This window comes from Psittacula echo (genome assembly GCF_963264785.1).
Source record: "Psittacula echo genome assembly, chromosome: Z".
In the NCBI taxonomy this organism is placed as follows: Eukaryota; Metazoa; Chordata; class Aves; order Psittaciformes; family Psittacidae; genus Psittacula; species Psittacula echo.
Genome location: NC_137742.1, coordinates 6724365 through 6745686, shown reverse-complemented (window position 1 = coordinate 6745686; position 21322 = coordinate 6724365). Strand labels below are relative to the sequence as shown.

The 21322-nt window shown below is 36.5% G+C and overlaps 1 protein-coding gene across 7 annotated transcripts in view; it reads left to right on the top strand.

Annotated features, from left to right (window-relative positions):
• PIK3C3 (phosphatidylinositol 3-kinase catalytic subunit type 3) overlaps window positions 1–21322 on the top strand; it is an 80690-nt gene that overhangs the window by 30851 nt on the left and 28517 nt on the right. For 5 of the 7 annotated variants that reach the window (XM_080637701.1, XM_080637702.1, XM_080637700.1 and 2 more), the window contains 7 exons: window positions 2606–2737; window positions 4148–4276; window positions 4621–4690; window positions 5391–5455; window positions 6386–6470; window positions 7376–7450; window positions 18082–18250. In XM_080637701.1, coding sequence (XP_080493827.1) covers window positions 2606–2737; window positions 4148–4276; window positions 4621–4690; window positions 5391–5455; window positions 6386–6470; window positions 7376–7450; window positions 18082–18250 — 725 coding nt within the window. Of the gene's footprint in view, window positions 1–2605; window positions 2738–4147; window positions 4277–4620; window positions 4691–5390; window positions 5456–6385; window positions 6471–7375; window positions 7451–12914; window positions 13202–16699; window positions 16887–18081; window positions 18251–21322 lie in introns of those variants that run through there. The other 2 variants (XR_013958743.1, XM_080637705.1) reach the window with 2 other exon arrangements.

The following is a 21322-nucleotide window of genomic DNA, read 5'->3' as shown; positions in this document are numbered from 1 at the left end:
GGGAACTCTCAGTTCTACATCCTGAGCATGACGTGCTGTGGTATGGAATACCTCTTTGGTTAGTTTGGGTCAGGTGTCCTGTCCCTGCTTCCTCCTGGCTTCCCCTCCTCCCTGGCAGAGCATGAGACTCACAAAGTCCTTGGTCAGTCTAAACATCAGTGTTATCAGCTTTGTTCCCAGGCTGAAAGTCAAAAACACAGTGCTGCAGCAGCTACTAAGAAGGAGAAAAACTGACTGCTACTGCTGAACCCAGGACACCGGTCCCAACACTGATCCCTGAGGGACACCACTCGTTACCGGTCTCCAGCCAGACATCGAGCCATTGACCACAACTCTTTGCATGCGGCCATCCAGCCAGTTCTTTATCCACCGAGTGGTCCGCCCATCAAATTGATGTCTCTCCAATTTAGAGACAAGGATGTCCTGTGGGACAGTGTCGAACGCTTTGCACAAATCCAGGTAGATGACATCAACTGCTCTGCTCCTGTCCATCAGTTCCGTAGCCCCATCATAGAAGGCCACCGAATTGGTCAGGCAGGATTTCCCCTTAGTGAAGCCATGCTGGCTGTCACCAACCACCTCCTTGTTTTTCATGTGCCTTAGCATACTTAACAGGAGAATCTGCTCCAAGATTTTGCCAGGCACAGAGGTGAGACTGACTGGTCTGTAATTCCCTGGCTCATCCCTTTTCCCCTTCTTGAAAATGGGGGTTATATTTCTCTTTTTCCAGTCGTCAGGAACTTCACTGGACTGCCATGATTTTTCAAATATGATGGCCAGTGTCTTAGCAACTTCATTTGCCAGCTCCTTCAGGACCCGTGGATGGATTTCATCAGGTCCCATGGACTTGTGTACGTTCAGGTTTTTAAGATTGTCTCGAACCAGATCCTCTCCTCCAGTGGGCCTAGGGTCTTCATTCTCACAGTCCCTGCGTCCGCCTTCCAAGACTTGAGTGATGTGATCAGAGCATTTGGCAGTGAAGACTGAGGCAAAGAAGTCATTAAGAACCTCAGCCTTCTCCAAATCCAGGGTAGCCAGTTCTCCTGATAGCTTCCAGAGGGGGCCTACGTTGTCCCTAGTCTGTCTTTTATTCGCTACATACCTATAGAATTCCTTCCTGTTATCTTTCACATCTATAGCCTAGTATAATTCTCACTGGGCCTTAGCTTTCCTGACCTGGTCCCTAGCTTCCTGGACTACATCCCTGTATTTTTCCCAGGCTGCCTGTCCCTGCTTTCACCTTTTAGAAACCTCTTTTTTCCTTTGAATTTTCCTCAGCAGCTCCTTATCCATCCAAGGATGTTTCCTGGCCCTCGTGCTGCACTTCCTTCTAGTTGGGATGCAACGCTCCTGAACCTGTAGCCTGTGGTCCTTGAATAACAACCAATAGTGTTGGGCTCCCCTGCCCTCTAGGGCTATATCCCATGGAACCTTACTAAGCAGGTTCCTGAAGAGGCCAAAGTCTGCTCTCTTGAAGTTTTTCTGACACACATCAATATTTTTAAACACAGATTTTTTTCAGTGTAATGAATTTTGTCACCTTCTTTCTTTAAACCTGTGGGGTGTATTTGTGCAGCAAAATGAAACACCTAAGCATTGCATCTTTTTGATGAAATTTTGTGAATACTGTATGTGTAAGTAATAAGGTCTAACCACTAAAAGAGGAGGAGGAATTTTCAATTTGTAAGAAAATTTCCTGCTTGTGCAATACATTGGTAGCATTCTGTCATACATTCTTTTATAATTGCTAGGATATTTCTGTAAAACCGAGAAACACATGGTGCTTTTTTGGTTTTTTTTTGTGGGGTTTTCTGTTGTTTTTTTTTTTTTTTTTTGGTGGTTGTTTTTTTGGTGTTGGTTTGTTTGTTGTTTTTTTTTTGTTTGGTTGATTTATTTTGTTTGGTTTTTTTTTTGTAAATCTAGCTAGCAACAATTAACTACTAGAACTGTTCCTAACAGTAGAAGACTCCCTTGCTGTCTGGTTATGCCTGTTACATTCAGTAGGGGAAAAGACTAGAGATTTAAATGAATTTGACCTTTATTGTGTGAGACACCGAGGGTAAAGCACTTGAAAATTGTTGTGTTTCTGGTAACCACAGATATAGGAATATAAAGCAAGCCCTGAAATCAGATCTGTGCAAGCTGTTAGCTGTGTGGTTTATTGGTAGTAAGGTATCACCAACAAACAGGAGTTCAGGGATTTAAAGGATCAGACGTGAATCAAATTTCTGAAAAAGAGCTCATATTTGATGCTGTTATGGAAACCAAATCATTCTGCTACTTATGCAGGCAGTTTAGAAATAGGTTTTTGTAAGACTATTATATCTGGCACTTGTAAAATTGTTTGACTGTACTCAAAGTAGCTGGAATATCTGCTTCCTTATTCAGATTACTGCACATAGAGAATTTTTATTTCACTGGATTTTAAGAGTGAAACATTGATTCTTCATAAGATTAAAGAATTGGATAAATTGAATAATAATAATGCATCCTTTCTTAAAAGAATTTTAAACTGTTCATATATACCTGGTAGGTGATTTTGTTTTGGCTTGGATTTTGTTTGTTTGTTAAAAGCCACCAAGTTTTCATTCTTTTATTCTCTTAGAATGAGAGGCTTCAGGCATTGTTAGCAGATAACGAAAAGATGAATTTAGCAGATATGGAACTTATTCCACTCCCTCTGGAACCTCAGGTGAAAATTAAAGGAATAATCCCTGAAAAAGCTACACTCTTCAAGGTAAATGAGAACTCCTGAGTATCTGAAATACAAACAGATTTTAAGACTACTAAGCTTAGAAACATCAGTTGAAAGATTTAAAGGGACTCACATAGTCAGGGCAGAATATAACTGTAATGTGCTCTTGAAGTGTTTAAACAGCTTTTTATTTTCTCTGTGAAACTCTTTTTTTCTAGTTAATGTGCAAACTTTAGAGGCACATTTATAGGACTGATACCATTTATGAAGTCTCTCAGCTTAAGGCATGCTTCCTAGTTCAGAGATTTATACAGAAACAGAAGCAGGAATAGCACTTATGATCAAAATCCTGTCCAACCTGGCCTTGAATGTGTCTTCTGTCATAATGTGGAAAATTTAAGACCAAAAACATGAGATGTAACTTGTTTTGGAATCAGAGATGGCTTCAGTTCCTCTGATTCTGAAAGGTTACAGATTTCTATTTAATCTCTCATTCCGTACTGTGGGATGAAAACTGAACAAATCCAAAGAGGAAAGAATGACTAATTTTTGGTGCTCTTGGACATCACATGGCAGCTTTTGTAGGATTATTTAAAGAATCATTTTTCCTTTTTTATGCAACTTAATTTTGAAACAGTTGTTTCATGTAAAAATCTAATGTAACTGCTCAAATATTGAGCCTTGTATCCTTGATTATTTTTTTGTTGCTTTGGTTTTGCGGGAAATGACTTGGTCAATTTGAATAGATGAAATCATTCATGTAGGTAATTGATCCCTTTGAACCCATTTTGTGCAGAGAGATTGCAAACAAATCAGCTTTCTCAAACAACAATAAAAAAAGGCATTTTTGCTTTTACTGAATAGATTAAGGAAGAAATTAATTGTTTAAGATGTCTTGCTCCTAGCATTTCGTTGATTTAGTTTACCCTATAATTGTGTCTCTTTTTGATCTGCTCAGTTTAAATTTGTTTTGTTGTGACCTTTTGCATAGTGTTCTGACTGGAATTGCATGTGTACAAATAAAACTTGAATACTTGTGTCCATTTTTGCTACACAGGGGGAATGTGTCTTACACACTCCTTGCTGAAAAAGAAGAAAAGCCTTAAAGTGTTTTTTAAAAAAACATGCCTAGATCCCACTTGTTCTGACTGGAAATGGTTTGTTCTAATTGTTGCTTCCTAGACACTGAGTAACTGATTTTAGAAGCTTTAGAGTTGCTTCTTTTCTACCGAACTGAAGAACGTGGAAAGAGTTCTGTTGCTTGCTACCATACTGTTGCTGTTCAAATTAGACTATTATAAACTTTTTGGTAACTGAATTTGATGCTTGCTTAATTCACTTCTGATCTTTAATGCAGTAAACAAAGATTTGTACTTCAGAACTCCACTGCAGCAAAACGTTAGTAGGAACATTGCTATGAGCCAGCTTAGTAGCACAAGTTTCCTTTTCCAGAGTGCCTTAATGCCTGCTCAGTTGTTCTTCAAGACAGAAGATGGAGGCAAATATCCTGTAATATTTAAGCATGGTGATGATTTACGTCAAGATCAACTTATTCTTCAAATTATTTCACTCATGGATAAGGTGAGAATTACTAATCCGTATCCTTGTGCTGCTTTGTTCTTGATTTCACTTGTCAAGAGCAAAACTGTTAAAAACTGCTACTGCAGCTTACATTGCTAATACATTCTAGAATTCTTAGATCTTGGGTGGCTTTTTATTTTCTTTATAGACGCAATGATGCTGTGTAGTTAAAAAAAAAAACCAAACAAAAAACCCCACAAATAAAACCCCCCAAATGTGTCAAGCAGTCTTTTTACTAATTTCAGTGAAGAACAGTGGAGATCAATGCTGATTACATTCTTTTAGAAGTTGTCTTTCTATTGCATTCATCATTTGCTTGTGTGTGTTGGGGCTTTTTTTTCTAGCTGTTAAGAAAAGAGAATCTGGATTTGAAGCTGACACCCTATAAAGTGCTGGCAACTAGTACGAAACACGGTATGGATACTTTTATTACGTATTTCTTAGTATGGGGAGGAATCTTATTCCTCTGTTCATAGGCTATATTGTGACACATGGTTTTCATAAGAGATGTTTTGCTTAGTACAGCATTCAGAAAAGGGGGTAAAATGTGTAAGAATATCTTGTGGCAATGTAAGTCATGGAAGTAAACGCCCTGACTGATCACAGTATTCCATAGGTAACTCAGAAATCTTCATAAAAGAAGCCTGGTCTGGATTTTGGAGTATGTGGCAATCAGTAGCCATAACTTTGCTGCTAGCTTGTTGTGTGATCTGGGACAAATAACTTTTAACATTCCTATTTGTAGGTCTTTGCACGAAATGGAGGAGAAAACCAAGACAAAACAAAATCAAAGATGGCTATACTTTTGCATACATTCTGGATACATATTTATAAAGTAATCGATTTACTTTATCATTTCAAAAACTTGGAACAACAGATGTTTTGCAAGCTAATTTAGTATTTAAAAAAAACCTTCAAACAACAAACCACCAGAAGTTGTTTTAAAAATGACTGAAGGCAGAGAATTGACATAGGACAAAACATGTATTTTTGTCAATAAGAAGCAGTTGAATGAAAGTTTGTATTAGTGCTGTTTTTTAGTAAACATGTTATAGAGTAGCCTGAAAGTTCTGTGGATTGGAAAGTTGATTTTCTTGGTTGCTTTCTGTCACAGGCTTCATGCAGTTTATTCAGTCAGTACCAGTTGCAGAAGTTCTTGCTACTGAGGAAAGTATACAGGTATGTGATGGGGAATTTTTTTAAGTCATCTTCTGATCAAACAGTATAAATTGCAGGCTTAGGTTATTGTGGTGTGAGTACTATGCCAGGATAGATAATGAAATTTGATTAGCAGCAAGATTTCATTTGTTTTAAGAACAACAAAATATACATTATACAGCCCAGATTTCCTGTGCCAATGCATGATGAAATAGCTTGGCACTGGAGGCCAAGGAAATAAAATCTAAATAAACGTGTTTAGGTGTTATGAAAATTTGGTGTTTTTTTTTTTTTTTTTGTAAATGTTCATTTTGGCTGTCACACCTGTTTTATTAAAGATGAGCACGGTATATAAATATGAAAACGTGTTTAGGTCTGAGAAATTTTTAAGCCAGTAATACAAGACTGGCAGGTTTCTTCTGAGTATTGAAGAAGGACTGTTTTGGCAGTGCCTATGTTTCACAGGAAATGAGAAGTTTCCATTTAATGATTTAGATTTTCCCTCTAATCTCAGTAAAAGTTGATTGTCTTGAGGAACATGAAGACATACAGTGATGATAAACTTTGTGAGAGTGTACATCCCACATGTAGTTACTAATCTGGACTGTTAGTCCTGGCCTAAATGTTTCCTGTGGAATAACTCGTAGTTATTAGTTAGTAACTTTTCAGTGCATTGTTCATTTTCTGAAGCTGTTACTAAATAAAACTGCATTTTCTTTTGAACTTAAGATCTGTTTCTGTTGAGTATAAGAATGTGATGATTAGGAAAATAAATAAAGCAGTATAAAATTCAATCAGTTTACTAGTTTTTGGGGGAGTGGTTGTAATTTAAGCGATCTTAATAAGGGACACTTGTGGTCTTGATTTAGCTCTGGTTTCTCCTCCACCTGTTTAAAGATCCTATTTCAAATCATGTAGAATAACTAAATTTGTTGATAACTTCCCCTCCAGAACTTCTTCAGAAAACATGCACCTAGTGATACTGGTCCTCATGGAATAAGTGCAGAGGTGATGGACACATATGTGAAGAGCTGTGGTAAGTTACAGTCTTAGAGTTGATAACTTCTTATCTGAAGTATAAAGGAGAGGTAGTAAGACATTCTAGTTTAGCTGTCTCAGGTAAGGGACTGTACATGTACTTGCTGTTAGAATCCCTGTGAAGAGAATAGTTTTGAGCCTGGCATGTCATGTACAATTCCTCTCCTCAGCCCTCTTTGTTCTCCTTAAAGGAAACAAGAAGTTGAATATTATTGCTTTCTTGGAATAATCTTACTTCTGCCCCCTCCGCATTGTGAGCTGGGGCCTTTATAATTCAGCTAGATAAAAAACGTTTATATAACAAGGAATTATCTGTATTTGGGGCAGAAAAATTTGTTTAGAAAACATCAGGGTTTTGTGGGTGACGAGAGTACATTCAAATTCCTGTTCTACTTGGATTACAAGAAGTGGTAGTGTAGCATTTGTTCAGTAAACTGATGGCAGTGTTAAAATACCACTGGCTTACTGCTTAGCTTGTAAATAATATTGATATGTATGCGTATTAATGTCAAATGCTTATTTACAGCTGCCTTCAAATATCTTAAATTCAAAAGGTGTACATTCATTTTGCTCAAAATACTTGATCTTCGTTTGAAGTATCTTAATCCCAATATTGAATGAATTCAGGATTTTAGTGTTAGGCAAATAATTGTGTAGCAAGAAATCAAAATCTAGGCAGTACTGAATAAACTTAGAGTTTTAATTTATTACTTCAAATGTGTTCATCGTGCTGATAATCTTGATCATTCTTCACCAGCACCAGCCCTGCGCCCACTCTCTATGGTGTATTTATTACTAGTGAACAAGAACTAAGATAATGTCATATGTTGTTGTTAATTGCATGGAACTTGTTGCTCTCCTTGAAAGGTACTTATATTGATGTTTACAATTTACTTGTTACAGCTGGTTATTGTGTAATTACGTACATCCTTGGAGTTGGAGATAGACATCTGGATAATCTTTTGCTAACAAAAACAGGTAATTCTTTTAGCAGTATGATGTTATAACAGCAGTTGTTTAATTTCTAGTGTTGTTACTGTTTCGCTCCATTTTTCTTGGGTATAACCCGCTGAGTATTGTAGATTAGAATTTATTTTAAATGTAATGTAATCATGTCTCATCTAAGGTGAATCAAGTGAATCAAAGTTTAGGTTTAAACTACTAGTAGCGTGAAGTGGCAGTTGAAGAACAATAAAGCAAGCAATTAATTGCTCTCCAAACACATTAGTAGGCAAGATAGGATACAATGTGTATCTGATACATAGTTTTGATGTCAGTTTAAGAGCCATTTATACATCTGTAGGTAGTGGAAACCTAACTTCACCTCAACATAGACATGTTTATAAGCACTGGGGGTTTTGTACCCTTTACAGTTGACTTACTTTACAGTCCTGTGTTCCACTATCACATTTTTTACACTGAAAGCTGGACCTGTAAGATGTTTTTTGTTAAAGACAAGAGTGAGTGGTGCTACCTTTTTTTGAAAGTAGTATGGCTGTAGAACAAGGAAAAATTGGATTTCCTTTGCCTGAAACCAAGAAACATTTCACTGTTACCTTAAAGATGGCCAAAAGCTCATCTACTTCCAACCGCCTGCCACAGACAGGGACACCTTCCACTAGACCAGCTTGCTTCAAGCTTTGTCCAGCCTTGCCTTGAACGCTGCCAGGAATGGGGCAACCACATTGTAGGTATCAGGTATTAAGAATATAGGCATTGGGAATTAGGAATCAAGTGTAATCTTGATGACTTAACTGAGATGTCCATGTGAATTCTTGTCTAGAATTTGACTTTCTTTTAAAGAGATTGATTATGTGAGCTTTCCAGGTCTGTATGTTTTTCTGATAAACTTTCATCATATGTCCCAGAAGTATGAATGCTACATGAGACCTGTCAGAGCAGGATTCACTGCAGCATTTTCTATGCCCTATGAATCTTGATGAAACCAAACCACTGTACAACGAAAAACCCATGTGTTTCATCATCAGCCTAACTGAGCTGGTTGGACAGTTCAGCTTTAATTGAGATTACATATTTTTTGAAGCTTTCTCTAAAAACAAAGAAGGAAAAAATTCTTTAGTGTCCTGCTCATTGCAAATTCACAGCTGGAGGAGAAAAAATTGTAGAAGTTACTGTTTAATCAGTTACATCCTTTAATTTGCAGCAAAACCTGTGTCTTGAAAATTCAAAATAGCAGATAGGCATTTTGATTCTCCCTAAGTTGGTTTAGCTTTTTAAATGTTATCTTTTATTGCCATCTGTATGGATTAATAACATGCTAGGTAGAGTGAATAATTCTAGTGATTCCAAATAAATAGAAGATTTCTTTAGTAGAGGAAATGAAGGACTTGAAAAGCTACTTCAATTGTTACAATCAGTGCCTTGGGGTGGAGGGAAATTAAAGTGCTTTTGTGAAGAAACTCATGCAGCTACATATAAACTAATTTTCAGTGAAGTTTTAACAAAAAGAAAAAAAACAAAACCAACAAAACCCACAATTTCGTGTAGGGGAAAAGTTTTTGGTTTTTTTGTTTATTTGGTTGGTTGGTTGGTTTGGGGTTTTGTTTTGCTTGCTTGCTTGCTTTTGAACTGCGGCTTCCTGTAGGAGTTCTAATGCCTTGAATGCCTTCATTACACAGTGACAGAGGGTTATGAGTTGTGGTTAAGGGTTTATAATAAAGTGAAATGTTTGTTGATTGAAAAATATGTAAATAAAAAATGTTATTTGGGGAAAATAGATGCATCCAAATGGAAGGGTTGTTAGTTTACAGATAAGTCTGAAGCATATGTTACTTTGCATCAGCGTACTCTGTATGATAGAGTAGAAAATTAACCTTTTTTTAAACTAAAAGGTTTTGCTGTAAGCATGAGAGAACAAATGAAGCCAAGTGGGTTTTTTCCTTATCTGCTTGGAAATGTACAAATGGGCATTCTAAAATCTATGTTGAGAGATCTCTGTCATATGTCTAAAGGTGATGGGCATGAATCTTCCCATAGCAGGCACTGCTTGCACTCTCAGTAGTAGTAGTTTAGCGTTTTGGTTGGGGAAAAACTGCGTCTTACCTATGTTAAAAAGTATCAGCACAATGGCTGTTTGGCTTAGTGGAAGAATTTAATCAGTACAGCAGAGGGCAGTGCACACTCACGGTACATCCTGAGTCTGAAGTTGTTTTTGTTTCCTGTGCTCTTGTCACGTGCTGAGAGAGGTTTTCTGAGCTATGTAGAGAAAGTGTTTTGTTCAAAATACAGCAGAGGCTTGCTACAAAGCCTCTTGCTTGTTTCTTTTTATTGACAATCCCTTAGACTTAAGTTGGAAAAAGCTGACTTCATTCTTGTCTTAAAGAATGGAAGCTTTAAGTTTCTTCAAAGACATATGACCACATGTGCATCCTGTCTGATGCTATTTAACAAATTGAAGCTTTCTGACAGGCTAAAGGATGCTGAATACCAGCTGTGCTTTCACATTATTGAACGTCAATATCAATATAGTTTTTGGCTCTACCTTTTAATATGGTGGATGTAGCCATACCTGTGTTAGACTCCTTCCAATGGAATGGATGCATCATCTTATAACATACATATGTATGTGTTTTGTAACTGATATATTTGAAAGTTAAGTAATCTATACTGAATTTCATAAAAACAAATTATTTCCCACTCAGTGTTGGAAATAAGTCTTTTGAATTATGGAATTAGTATGTCTGTTATTTGGGTGAAATAATTTCTGCTGTCTTTATGACTGTTTTATGCCCATAGTTCTAAAAACAGGGTGACTTCTTAAAGTAGTCTTAAACTAGATATCTAGATACTCAGATTTCTAAATTCTGTTCTGTTATTCTTCAAGGGCAGCTGTAGAAGTTTATTTAGAAGGAGGTATAGGGAAACTTCAGTCAAAACATCCTCATGTATCAGTAATGTTAAAAATTAAAAGAATACTTACATCAGTTTCACAAATGTGCCTTTGCTTGTAACCTGAAAGTCACATTATGTAGTCAGTATAGCATTACAGGAATATTTATTCAACTGTCTGCTTCTCCTGGAGGTGAAATGTGTTATCAATTGCTGTGTGTTTTAATTTCTTGTTTCCAAATCTGTAATGGCAGATATTACTGTGACTTATAAATAACAAGACATTGTTTTGCAGCTGAATACCCAGCTTTAAGTAACATCAGTGCCTCCTTGTAGGATTACAGACTGATTAATATATTAATGCCAGCATCTGAGTTGCCAGGTAATTTGCCCTTTCTTGCCTTGGAAGGAAGAGCTGGATGGTTGTGAAGCTGGATTGTGAGATGTAGCATGTTCAGATAACTTTCATGTAACGTGTTATGCTAGTATGTTTCAATTCTGTCATGCCTTCCCTTGAAAACAATTTCTTCTGCATTTGCTCCACTCTCGTTCTGATTGTAGAGTTGGGATCTAGCTACTAATGTAACACCCAGAAATGGGTGTCTTCATGTTTGCTAATCTTTTTGAAGTCTTATGACAGTGAGTACAGTTATCATTAAAGCTTTGTCTTTTAGCTATGACAGACAAGTCTCCTGTCCCATCGGAGATCTCTTAATAACTTCAGCTTTCTTTGTAGGTTTCACAAAGGTCTTGTCATATTTGCAGGCTATACGTAGATACTGTAGGCTATCCTAGACATTCAAATGATCTTCTGGAGTAGCACTGCATGTGTGTGTCTGACCAACTAACTCTCACACTAGTGACTGGACAGCTCAATCTTTCAATACCCTGTAGGATCTACATGTAAATTCAAGTTCCTGTTATAGATTCTCTAAATACGGGCACTTTGATTAGTGTACAAAACTGAACTGTACAATTGAAATTGCTCTGTAACAGTAGAACAAATTGCTACGTGGATAAAGTAGATTATTAATATCTGAGGGCAGGTCAAAGACTGAGGGCTCAGAACTTTGAGAAACACATTTTCCTTTAGCATTATGTGTAGATAGGTTAGAGAACTGGACTGTCTTCTCATTTAGTGTTTAGAGGTAGAACTATGATCTGTCTTTAGTATGAAGTGCAGCAATTGATGTCTGATTTAATCTTTAGTCTCAGTTAGAAAGGGTTGCCCGGTAAGACAGCAAAGGCCTGAACAGTTCCATATGCAAGATGACACCATGTGTTTTTAATTTCAGTGCTTATCAGATAAAATCATCTATGCCAAATCAGGTTTGGAGATGACAAAAATGAAAAAACTAGGATTCAAACCTTCCTCTCTTTTAGTGTTTAGACAATAAAAGTGTTTATCGGTGTACTTAATGTTGCAAGCTACTGTAGTATGGGAAATGCAGTGGCGTTTTAGAATTTTTTCTTAAACGTTACTGGTCTTGACAGAAGAATATCCTTTTTTATGAAAAAATAATGAAGCTAACACATAATGTTATCCTTTAAATTTTTCTCTGTGACTCCCAATTCCTGCGATGCTTCCCAAAAAAGAATATGAACTTTCAGCTGTTAATCTGCTAAAGCATTTTCTTTTGTAGGTATCTTGAACAGTATTCCTGATTTAACAATACATATCTGACATCTTTTTTTCTTATAATATGCCTGCATGGAGTATATTTTGAGAATGGACAACTTGAGGTGTGAGTCAGGGGGCGGAAATTACAGTACGTACCACAAGCTCGGCACTTATCCGTTATATGGATGACCATGGTGAACTTCAGTTGCTGTATACTGAGTTAAAAACAGTATCCTGAATAAATCCTTAACAAGTCATGCTACTTTCTTCCATTTTTGTGTAGTCTTGGAAAAGCTGTAATATATACATGATGAAGATGATGACAGTAAATGCTTTGATAGCAAAGAAGAAATTCTGAGAGCAGCATCAGGATTTTCTAGGAAAGCCAGGAAAAACCTCCCCATCCATCCATCTGTATGCATCAGAGGAATTTTTATCCTATTGCTTTAAATTTAAAATAGGAATTCAGTTAGGATAGTCATTAAATTGTACTTTTTCTATATGAGTCAAGTTAGAACAATAGTGAGAGTTACAGTTTACAGAAATTATATTGAATTAAGAGTTTGGGGGATTTTGTATTTTGGTTGTTTGGGGTTTTTTCTTACTAAAAGTAGGAACAGATAAGTTAGAAATAATTTATAAGGCTTTCCTACCTGTTAAAAGCTAATTGCCACCAGACTTATTTTAGTAATTGCGTCTAATTCGCTTTGCCTTATGCATTTTATTTAAGCATTTCAGAATTCTCTGCAGTTTTTCAGGAGTTTTCCTGACTCCTCTGGTGAAATAGAACAATTTCTGTGCTGCTATATGGGAATTTTCTCCTGTGCATCTAGACATTAGCAGTAAAAGTGATGGACAAATCAGCCTCTCCAGCTGCAGTCAGATGTTATTGGCTATTGCAAGCACCAGATACCAATTTCTAGTCTCCACAAGTCCATACTTCGCTTAATCAAAGATCGCTTCACTCTGCAGGCTGAAAGGAACTCAGATGGACTTTCAAATCCCCCATGCCCCGACTGCTAGTCAGGGAAACTTTCTCCATGTTTGATTTCATTTCCTTGAACTCTCCAAGAACGTTCTCTTTATTCCGCACATTAGAAGGCCAGGTAGGTGTTCAGTCGAAAAATGGACTCAGCCTCATAATATTAAATAAAAAAAAAAAAAAAGCTTATCGGTGTACGACAGTAGCAGCTTTTAGGTTTTGAACGAAATAATTCTGTGAACAGGCTACATTATTGCATATTCCTGGAAACATCTCATCCTCTTCCCATCAGTAAGTGCTTTGTGCCTTGCCTTTTCTACAGTAAAATAGCTTAAATGGGGATTGGTGAGTGATTATTAGGGCCCTAGTTTTTAAGGTGAAACACACTGTTTGAAGTCTTTCCAGCAGAGATTTTTCCTCCTTTCTGAAAAGAGTGCTAATGTAATGTTTCAGGCTTTAGGAGTGAGCCACTTTCAACTTCAGAAGCGTTTGACCAAACCTGTGTATCTTGAACTGTATGTAGCTGCCTACATATAACCCTTCTAGCCTCGAAACAGGGCAGGAATTTCATGCATACTTATCTGTAATCTTGATGTTTTCTGAATTGTTAGGTTTTCTTTTCTCAGATGCCTAAAGTCTCCTATTGTTATAAAGAACTCAAATTTCTAAATAGATGTCCAAAGGTCTTAGTGTCTAAATACTAGAAATCCAAGTAGTTTACAGAACTTAGCCCTACAAGAATGTAGGACTTTCAAAGGATGAAATATGTTTCACCTGGTGTCTTAACTAACTTTCAGTTTAAAACATGACCCAAATTAAAAAAACCATCACCCATATGATTTAACAGTCATTCAAGAACAGTAAAAACCAAAATTAGATGTCCAGTTTTGTCTTTAATTTATAAGCATGTCTAATAATTAAAAGCCCTTTAAATGAAGGTGTAATAAATCTAGAGAAGATAGATTAGAAGCTGAGGTGAAAACATGATGGTCTAAGAGATTGAAGTGTATGTGTTACGGCACTGACGCTGTATATTAAAGAAAGGAAATGTTATTGTTTTATAAGCCATGGAAGTTCAAAACCTTTAGAAAAAGTAGTGTTACCACAGTTCACTCAACAGCTGCCCAAATAAGATGCTAATTCTTGGGTAGACTGTTTTTCAGCTGTGTTTACTAGACAAGGTTATTTGTTAAGTATTATGATACCTGAGGCTGATAAATTTCAGATGAGTAATGTTTTTTGGAGCTGTGCTCTTGAGGAAAAAAGCATGCTTAAGTTGATGAAAAGATAGTAAGTTCTTATTGGTAGGTTTTACCTCTGTCTTTAGAGGTGCCTGTAGGGAGTGGAGGCTGTGTTAGGAGACAATATGCTATTCACAGTGGGAGTTAATTTGTACAGAATAAAAGTTCTTATTAAATATATTTCCTGCGCTCTTAAAATTACAATTGTTAGCTCAAAGTGATATTTTTTTGTTTGAAGTTCATATAACCTACAGTAGTTGCTTTATGTAGAGCTGGAGTGTTCAGGTTCCTATTTTTAATCTTGCTCTTTCTGGTTCCTATTTTTAATTGTGCTATTTCTGCTACTGCTAAAGATTTTCTTGCACTATACCTTGTCAAATAAGTGCCAGAAACTACCTCCAGCCTTGTTCTTGTAATAGAGCATACACTGAGTGATCGTCTAATCATTGCATTCATTAATACTGTCGAAGTGGGATGTTTAGTGTTAAACCCTGATAAAGATTTTACTTGTGATGATCACTTGAGGTACTTGCAACCTTTTAATCTTAGTATTAAAAGATTTCAAATAAGTTTGTTACCTCGATAACTTTATTATTTATTGACATAAATCGTAGAATCACAGAGTAGTTAGGCTTAAAAGGGACCTTAAAAGTTCATCTAGTCCACCCCCCTGCCACGGGCAAGAACACCTTCTGCTAGAGCAGGTTAACTTGTATTAAATATACAGCCAATTTAATTTGTCCAAAGCAGACTCACTCTTTGCTTGTTTCAACTGTATTTAAGTCCTCAAGGAGAACACAAGTCCCATGTCCGTGTGGAAAGCTCTGAAACTTGCATACTCCTCAAGTTGGCTGGTCAGTCTTTACTAGTGTAGCGGCTTCAGGCAAGCACCAAGGGGAGCCTTCTGTCTGTGTTCTGTAATACTATATACTGGTTTAATTGATCATGGAGGAGCTGCACAATTGAAAATTAGTTCAGTCTGTGTTTAGTACGTGAATTTGAAATATATTAAAGTATTTAAATGAAAGCTTTTGACATAGATTTTGAGTCAGCCTAAAAGTTTGCTGAATTTTGAAGTACATCTAGGGAAACAATAATATCAATGCTGGATGGCCTCATGCTACACTGTCTTTTGTACTTCATTCCTAAAAATGTGTAAGTACTTAATTAATTTATAGGAACATAGTCAGCTATTAGAATGTTTTGGAATGTTTTAGATGCATCTTTGTTAGCAATTTAAATTACTAATTATCGCTTCTTATTCCCTATCTCTAGAGCAAACTAAAAAAAAAAAAAAAAAAAAAGATTTAATTACTGCCACACGAATTGCTGTTTTATTCAGAATGTTGTCTCTTGACTCTTCAAGGTGACAGGCTTGAATAAATGAAGAGAAAACAGACCCCCCAAACTTTTTAATTAAACATTTTCTGTAACTTAATGGTGGGAGGGGGTGTGTATATCAAAGTGCCTGCTTCAGAAAGTTAGTGTACAGAACTGAGCTCTAAAAGTAACTCCTGTAACAGCTTGAAAATGCTATTAAGGGAGTGGGATTTTTCTAGCACAATTAGGTATGCAAAATGTAATGCTTGTAGCATTTATCAGCTAGCAGATACTTTGCCTGCTTGTTAAATGTCCTTGTGATCTCCCTTAGAAAATTGACTCTGATGGAAATTGTTGCTTGGGTTAAAAAGTGCTTATGACATATCCCAAGCACACTTCTCTAATAGAAACTTAGATGTAAAATTACTATTCAGTAAAGTGGTTGAAGCTACTGACCCTTTTTTTCAAGTGTGCTGTGCACCTAGGCTTATGAAAATATTTAAATTAATGCCGATTCTGCAGGTTAAAATTCCCCTTGGCAAACAGATCTCTGTCCATAATGCTGTTCAGTTCCATAATTCTGAAGCAAGACTCTGTGTGTGTTCTGTGCTATCTGCGACTGTCTAGATAACAATCATGCTAATCATTTTCGGCCTTCTTGTTTAAAAGATCTTCCATCTTATATCTACACTTCACTTTTCTCTATGAATTAGTCATGTAAAACTTTAATTTATTAATGTCACTGGATAGCTTTGCTAACTTGCCTAACAGTTCAAACATGCATAGTCTTTTTGTACTTCTAAGTTTAATTCTTGGTTACTGATTACTGCAGAGTTCAGGAAGATGGTTTCTCACTGTCCTAAGGAAATCACATAACAGATTTCACCCATATGTAGCATTGTTTTGTTTTTTTTATATAAATGTTTCTTGGCATATCTGCATTCTTACCATGTTTTTTGTAATGCAGCTCTGGTATGGGCCAAGTCATTGTTGAAATTATGTACTTCAAATTGGAAATTTGTTTGCAGAACACTTTTATTTTTTTTTTTTCTTTATATGGTCAATATTTTCCACTTATGAAATGAATCAAGAATGTTCCTAGAAACTGACTTTCTAAGAATTATGTGTTCTACTATTTTTGATTTCTCTTGACAAAATTTTTATTTGTATGTTTATATAATATTTAATCTTCAGTTTATTTTATTTTATTTTAGTAGGTGTTTTGAAGTTGCAGGTGTTTCAGTTGTTTGAGACCTATTGTGTCCCACGTATGGTTCAGAACTATTAAAAGGGAATACAGTGAATACTCCCCAATAAAGGTCTGAGCGATACTATAAACAGCACGGCTGCATGCAAGCTCTTGATAGGAAGAGAAGTTGCATTGTGCATTTGAAGCAAGAGGTATATGTATATAAGGTTTTGTCAAGTTAATGCTGCAAAAAACACTTTAAATGTAATCAGTTGATCTGAGAATACAGAATCAGAATGATTTGTGTTGGCAGGGACCTTAAATCTCATCCAGTTCTAACCCCCTGCTCTGGGCTGGGAAACTTTCCACTAGATGAGGTTGCTCCAAGCCGCGTCCAACTTGGCCTTAAGTACTGCCAGGGATGGGGCAGCCACAGCTTTTCTGAGCAACCTGTGCCAGTGCCCTCACCACCTTCATAAGTAAAGAATTTCTTCATAATGTCTAAGCTAAATCTCTCCTCTGTGAGTTTAAAGCCATTTCCTCTTGTCCTGTCACTACATGCCCGTGTAACAAGTGCCTCTGCAGCTTTCTTGTAGGCCATTTTTAAGGCTCCTCTAAACTAAGGTCTTCCTGGTTGTTATATGGTGAGCAGATCTGCCTGCCTTACGTAGTTACAGCAACTCTCTACAGGGGAAATAGGTAGTGATCAAGTGATGGAACTTCTGCATTTTAGCACTGCAAAAGTATAATGCAGACTTTACCACATTTAAAATACAATTTCATATTTGGAATTGTAGTGATGTTTCTTAAATGTATTTGAGAAGTGTTGATAAATTTTAACCTTAAATTAAAGAATTTCGCAACAGCTTTGAAATCTTTGGTCTTTAGTGTCTCAAGAGATCATTCTTAGGATCATGAGTCTTATTTTCCCTTTGGAAAATTTAACGTGCAACTAAAATAACATGGTTTATGCCACAGCAACCAAATTGGATACTAAAAGTAATGCAGTGTGTGTATTAATATTTTAATTTGCTAACAAATTCTAAGGAAGGCACAAAGAATTAGTATCTAACTATACATTTCATATCTGATGTCCAGTTTCAACATTGATTCAGTCTTCATGAATATTCTTAATATGTCTTAAAAAAAGAAAGGCAGAAAAAACTCATCTTGTTTATGAATACTCTTAATGAATTTGAAATCAGCTTTAGTTTTTTAAACCTATAATAGACTGGCAGCTGAAGATATAAAAAATTCAGTTACGAGCCTTACAGAAAACAGTGAATTGTATTTTTTTCGAGAGCTGCTTAGTATCTTCTAGAGATTACACTTAAAGATTTTCTTTTTTCCAAGTTTTGCATTAAGGTTTGATACGCTGTAAACTGCTTGTCTTTCATTCTTCTACAGGTAAACTGTTTCACATTGACTTTGGTTATATTTTGGGACGAGACCCCAAGCCTCTACCTCCCCCAATGAAGCTGAACAAGGAGATGGTGGAAGGTATGGGAGGCACACAGAGTGAACAGTACCAGGAGTTCCGTAAGCAGTGCTACACAGCCTTTCTCCATCTCCGCAGGTAACAATACGGGTTTTATGCTAGAACTTATTAGAGCTACTGTAAAGCAGGAGAAAAGTAAATGAATCAGGGAAAATATTCCAGTTGAAAATCGAAAACCTGTTTGGATTCTGAATGTAGGCACGAGAATTTGTACGAAACATAGGAATGAAAACATCACACGATTGGTGTAACGTGGAGCTTGAATGTAATTGTCGTTCAAGTTAAGGCCCCCAGTTTTGCTTGTTTAATAACCTGAATAGCATTTTTCATAATTCCTGTGGGATGTTGAATTTTATCTTGCTTTTTGGATAAGTTTTTGCCCGTAAGCAACTTTTTCTGTGAATATTGAGGATCAGTTGACTGTCCTTTAAGTCGTTACTCTTTTGCTGCTTTATCCTTCTCCAGTTTAGATTAGTGATGATCAAATTCTTTGGCTGGAAAATGGTGAACACATAAGCTTAGTTGAGTTCAGGTCCTGCAGGGCAAAATTTAGCTGCCAGTAGTGACAATTGTGTATGTTAGCAGTTTCTGTATATACTGAGAACTGTGACAGCTAAGACTTCTTTAGACCCTATTTATTTACAGGCCAACAGATCTCTCCTTTAAATTTGGAATCAGCTTCATTCTTTTGCAGTAACTATATTTTTTACCATCCACTTTCTGAGCCAAGTAGCTCAGCTTTGTTCTGTTTGAACAGAGCACAGACGTGCCCTCTTGGACTGCCTGTTGAGTTCATTTGGTGCATCTTGAATGGAGAATAAAGAATTTCACATTAATACCAAGATCACATAATGTAAACCTCCAAATATGTGGAAAAAACTAGTACTATGAAAAGTATATAAACTACACGTGGTATGAAAAGTAGGCAGTCAATAACAGGAAATAAAAATGCCTCATGTAGTTACTAACTTGCTAAAAGGACAAAGAGAGTAAAGAGTTGGTTTATAAACTGATTATTAATGGGTTGAAAGCAATTCAGCAACATGAAAACAGCAGCATATTATTAGCAAACAGTATCATGACTTCAGAGAACAGTCAAAAAAGCTAATGCATATTTTGTGTTCTAAATTTTGCTTAAAACTGTTTCGTAATACTATATTTCTTATTTGTGAAATACTTGAGTAGTTTTTATTGTTTAAACTGTGCTGTTTCAATGGAATGATCTGTTGTGTCAGTGAAGGATTATCCGTTGCATGAATTTATGTCATGATTTGCTATGAAGATGATTGTTAAGCGTGGAGTATAGCAGTAATTTGGATATAAAACGAAACAGTAAATCAAGATGGTTTCATTTTTAATGTCTGGGATTGAAGTTGTAATTATAGGCTGTCCGATATTTGTTCAATTTAATAGGAAAATATTTTTTAATGATTCCGGATAAATATCTTTAAGGCTTTCAACAAAGATGGCGTAGGATAATATTAATAATATGGTAACTATTACTTCAATAGTTTTATTATGGTAACAATTTAATTTAATTAGTATTTAATATGATAACAATTACTTCAATAGTTGAAGCAGTTTGAACTTAAAATGGTTAAGATTACTTGCTTATTTAAAAAAGAATAATTGGAGGTGGAATGGCTTAGTTCTAACAGTTCCGCATGTTGACACAAACCCGTTCACAGGTACTGCTTAGCCAGAAGAAGTGTGAAATCATAACCTTTGATTACTAAGACAAAATGCAAACTCTGTTTGTCATCTCTGTCAATTTGTGTTCTGTTCTTTCATCTTTATTTCCCTGGGGTATAGACATTTCTCTGCATCTTTGAAGTGCTGTATTTCAGTGTTTCAGGATTCCTGGTGGAGTGGGTTTTGCATAGTGAAAACAAATAAAAACCAATATAAAGCTTATAACTGGAAAGATAGTTTTGTTCATTGTTTTATGTTGGAAGCAGTTTGGCATACGATCTTTGGTGTGCAGTTTTTGTTAGGGGTTTTTTAGGGGTTTTTTGGGAAGTGGATGAGATGCTTTCATTTTTTCTGAACAACGATAGTCGTGTGTTTGTCAGCAGTGTTGTAATGAAGGAACAGCCTCTGCATTCTGAGTGTGTTGCAAGGCAAATTGTGGCTGGCAGCAGATCTTGCATTCTCACTTAGGCTGTAGCAGCCTTTTACACCTTCATTGTACACCTTGAACCTATTTAAAGATGTTCGAATCCTGTTATGTGTCAGTATTTACGTTCCTCCCGAAATTCCAATTTTACATATCCTCAGTAGGATCCAGGAAAGAATAATCCAGCCATAACATCTGAGAGTTTTTTGCAGGGTGAGATTCTAGGTTGTATTGATCCTTCCTAAATAAGCATTTCCTCTTTGTTGGTCATGTGCGAAGTTTGATGTTCTGTTTGAGTTAGTGGGCTTAGGTGAGGACAAAGGAGTAGGAAGTATCTAGGGACATAAGGTCTAGTTTGGGCTGACGTTTGCACTGTGGATGAGGATATCCAGCTGGCTGGACCAGAGTGTTTTTCCCCAGTCTGTTTCTCACTGGTATAGCTTACAGAGGAAACCATGTAGATCTGAATGAAGAACACTACAGGCAAGAAGCAGAAAGCTGTGATGGCTCTTGGGGAATGCTGATTCTATGGAAAGGTTGTAGCTAGGCTGTGCAGGGTCCATGTAGCCTCCTAAAAAGCAGGGATAGGTGGTGAAGAGGGAAAAAGAAAGGTGAAACTTGGTGGGATCGGGTCAGTTTTGCTTGAGCCTGGATTGCTAAGAAGTAATTTTGGAAGAATAAATGCCATAGCTTATTATAGCTAACTGGGACATATTAGTGACTGGAAAGTATATGGAGTCTTGAGAAGAAATGAGTTGAGGGGGGAAAGGGTCCCAGTTATACTGCAGAAAAGGTGATTGCATTTTAAATATAAGAATTTGAGTTACACCAGGTAAACAAGACTTCGGTTTGGGGCTGCAGGTAACTAGACTTTCCTGTCCTGTCTCTGTAGGGTAAGTTTGAGATTGTGAATTTGATAGAGTATTGAAATGTCAACAGTCTAAATATTCAGTTGGTCTAGGACATCTGTATGCAAAGGAAATGGTAAATGTGGAAAAAAATAATTAAAGGAGAGCTTAGGATCAAGCATATAT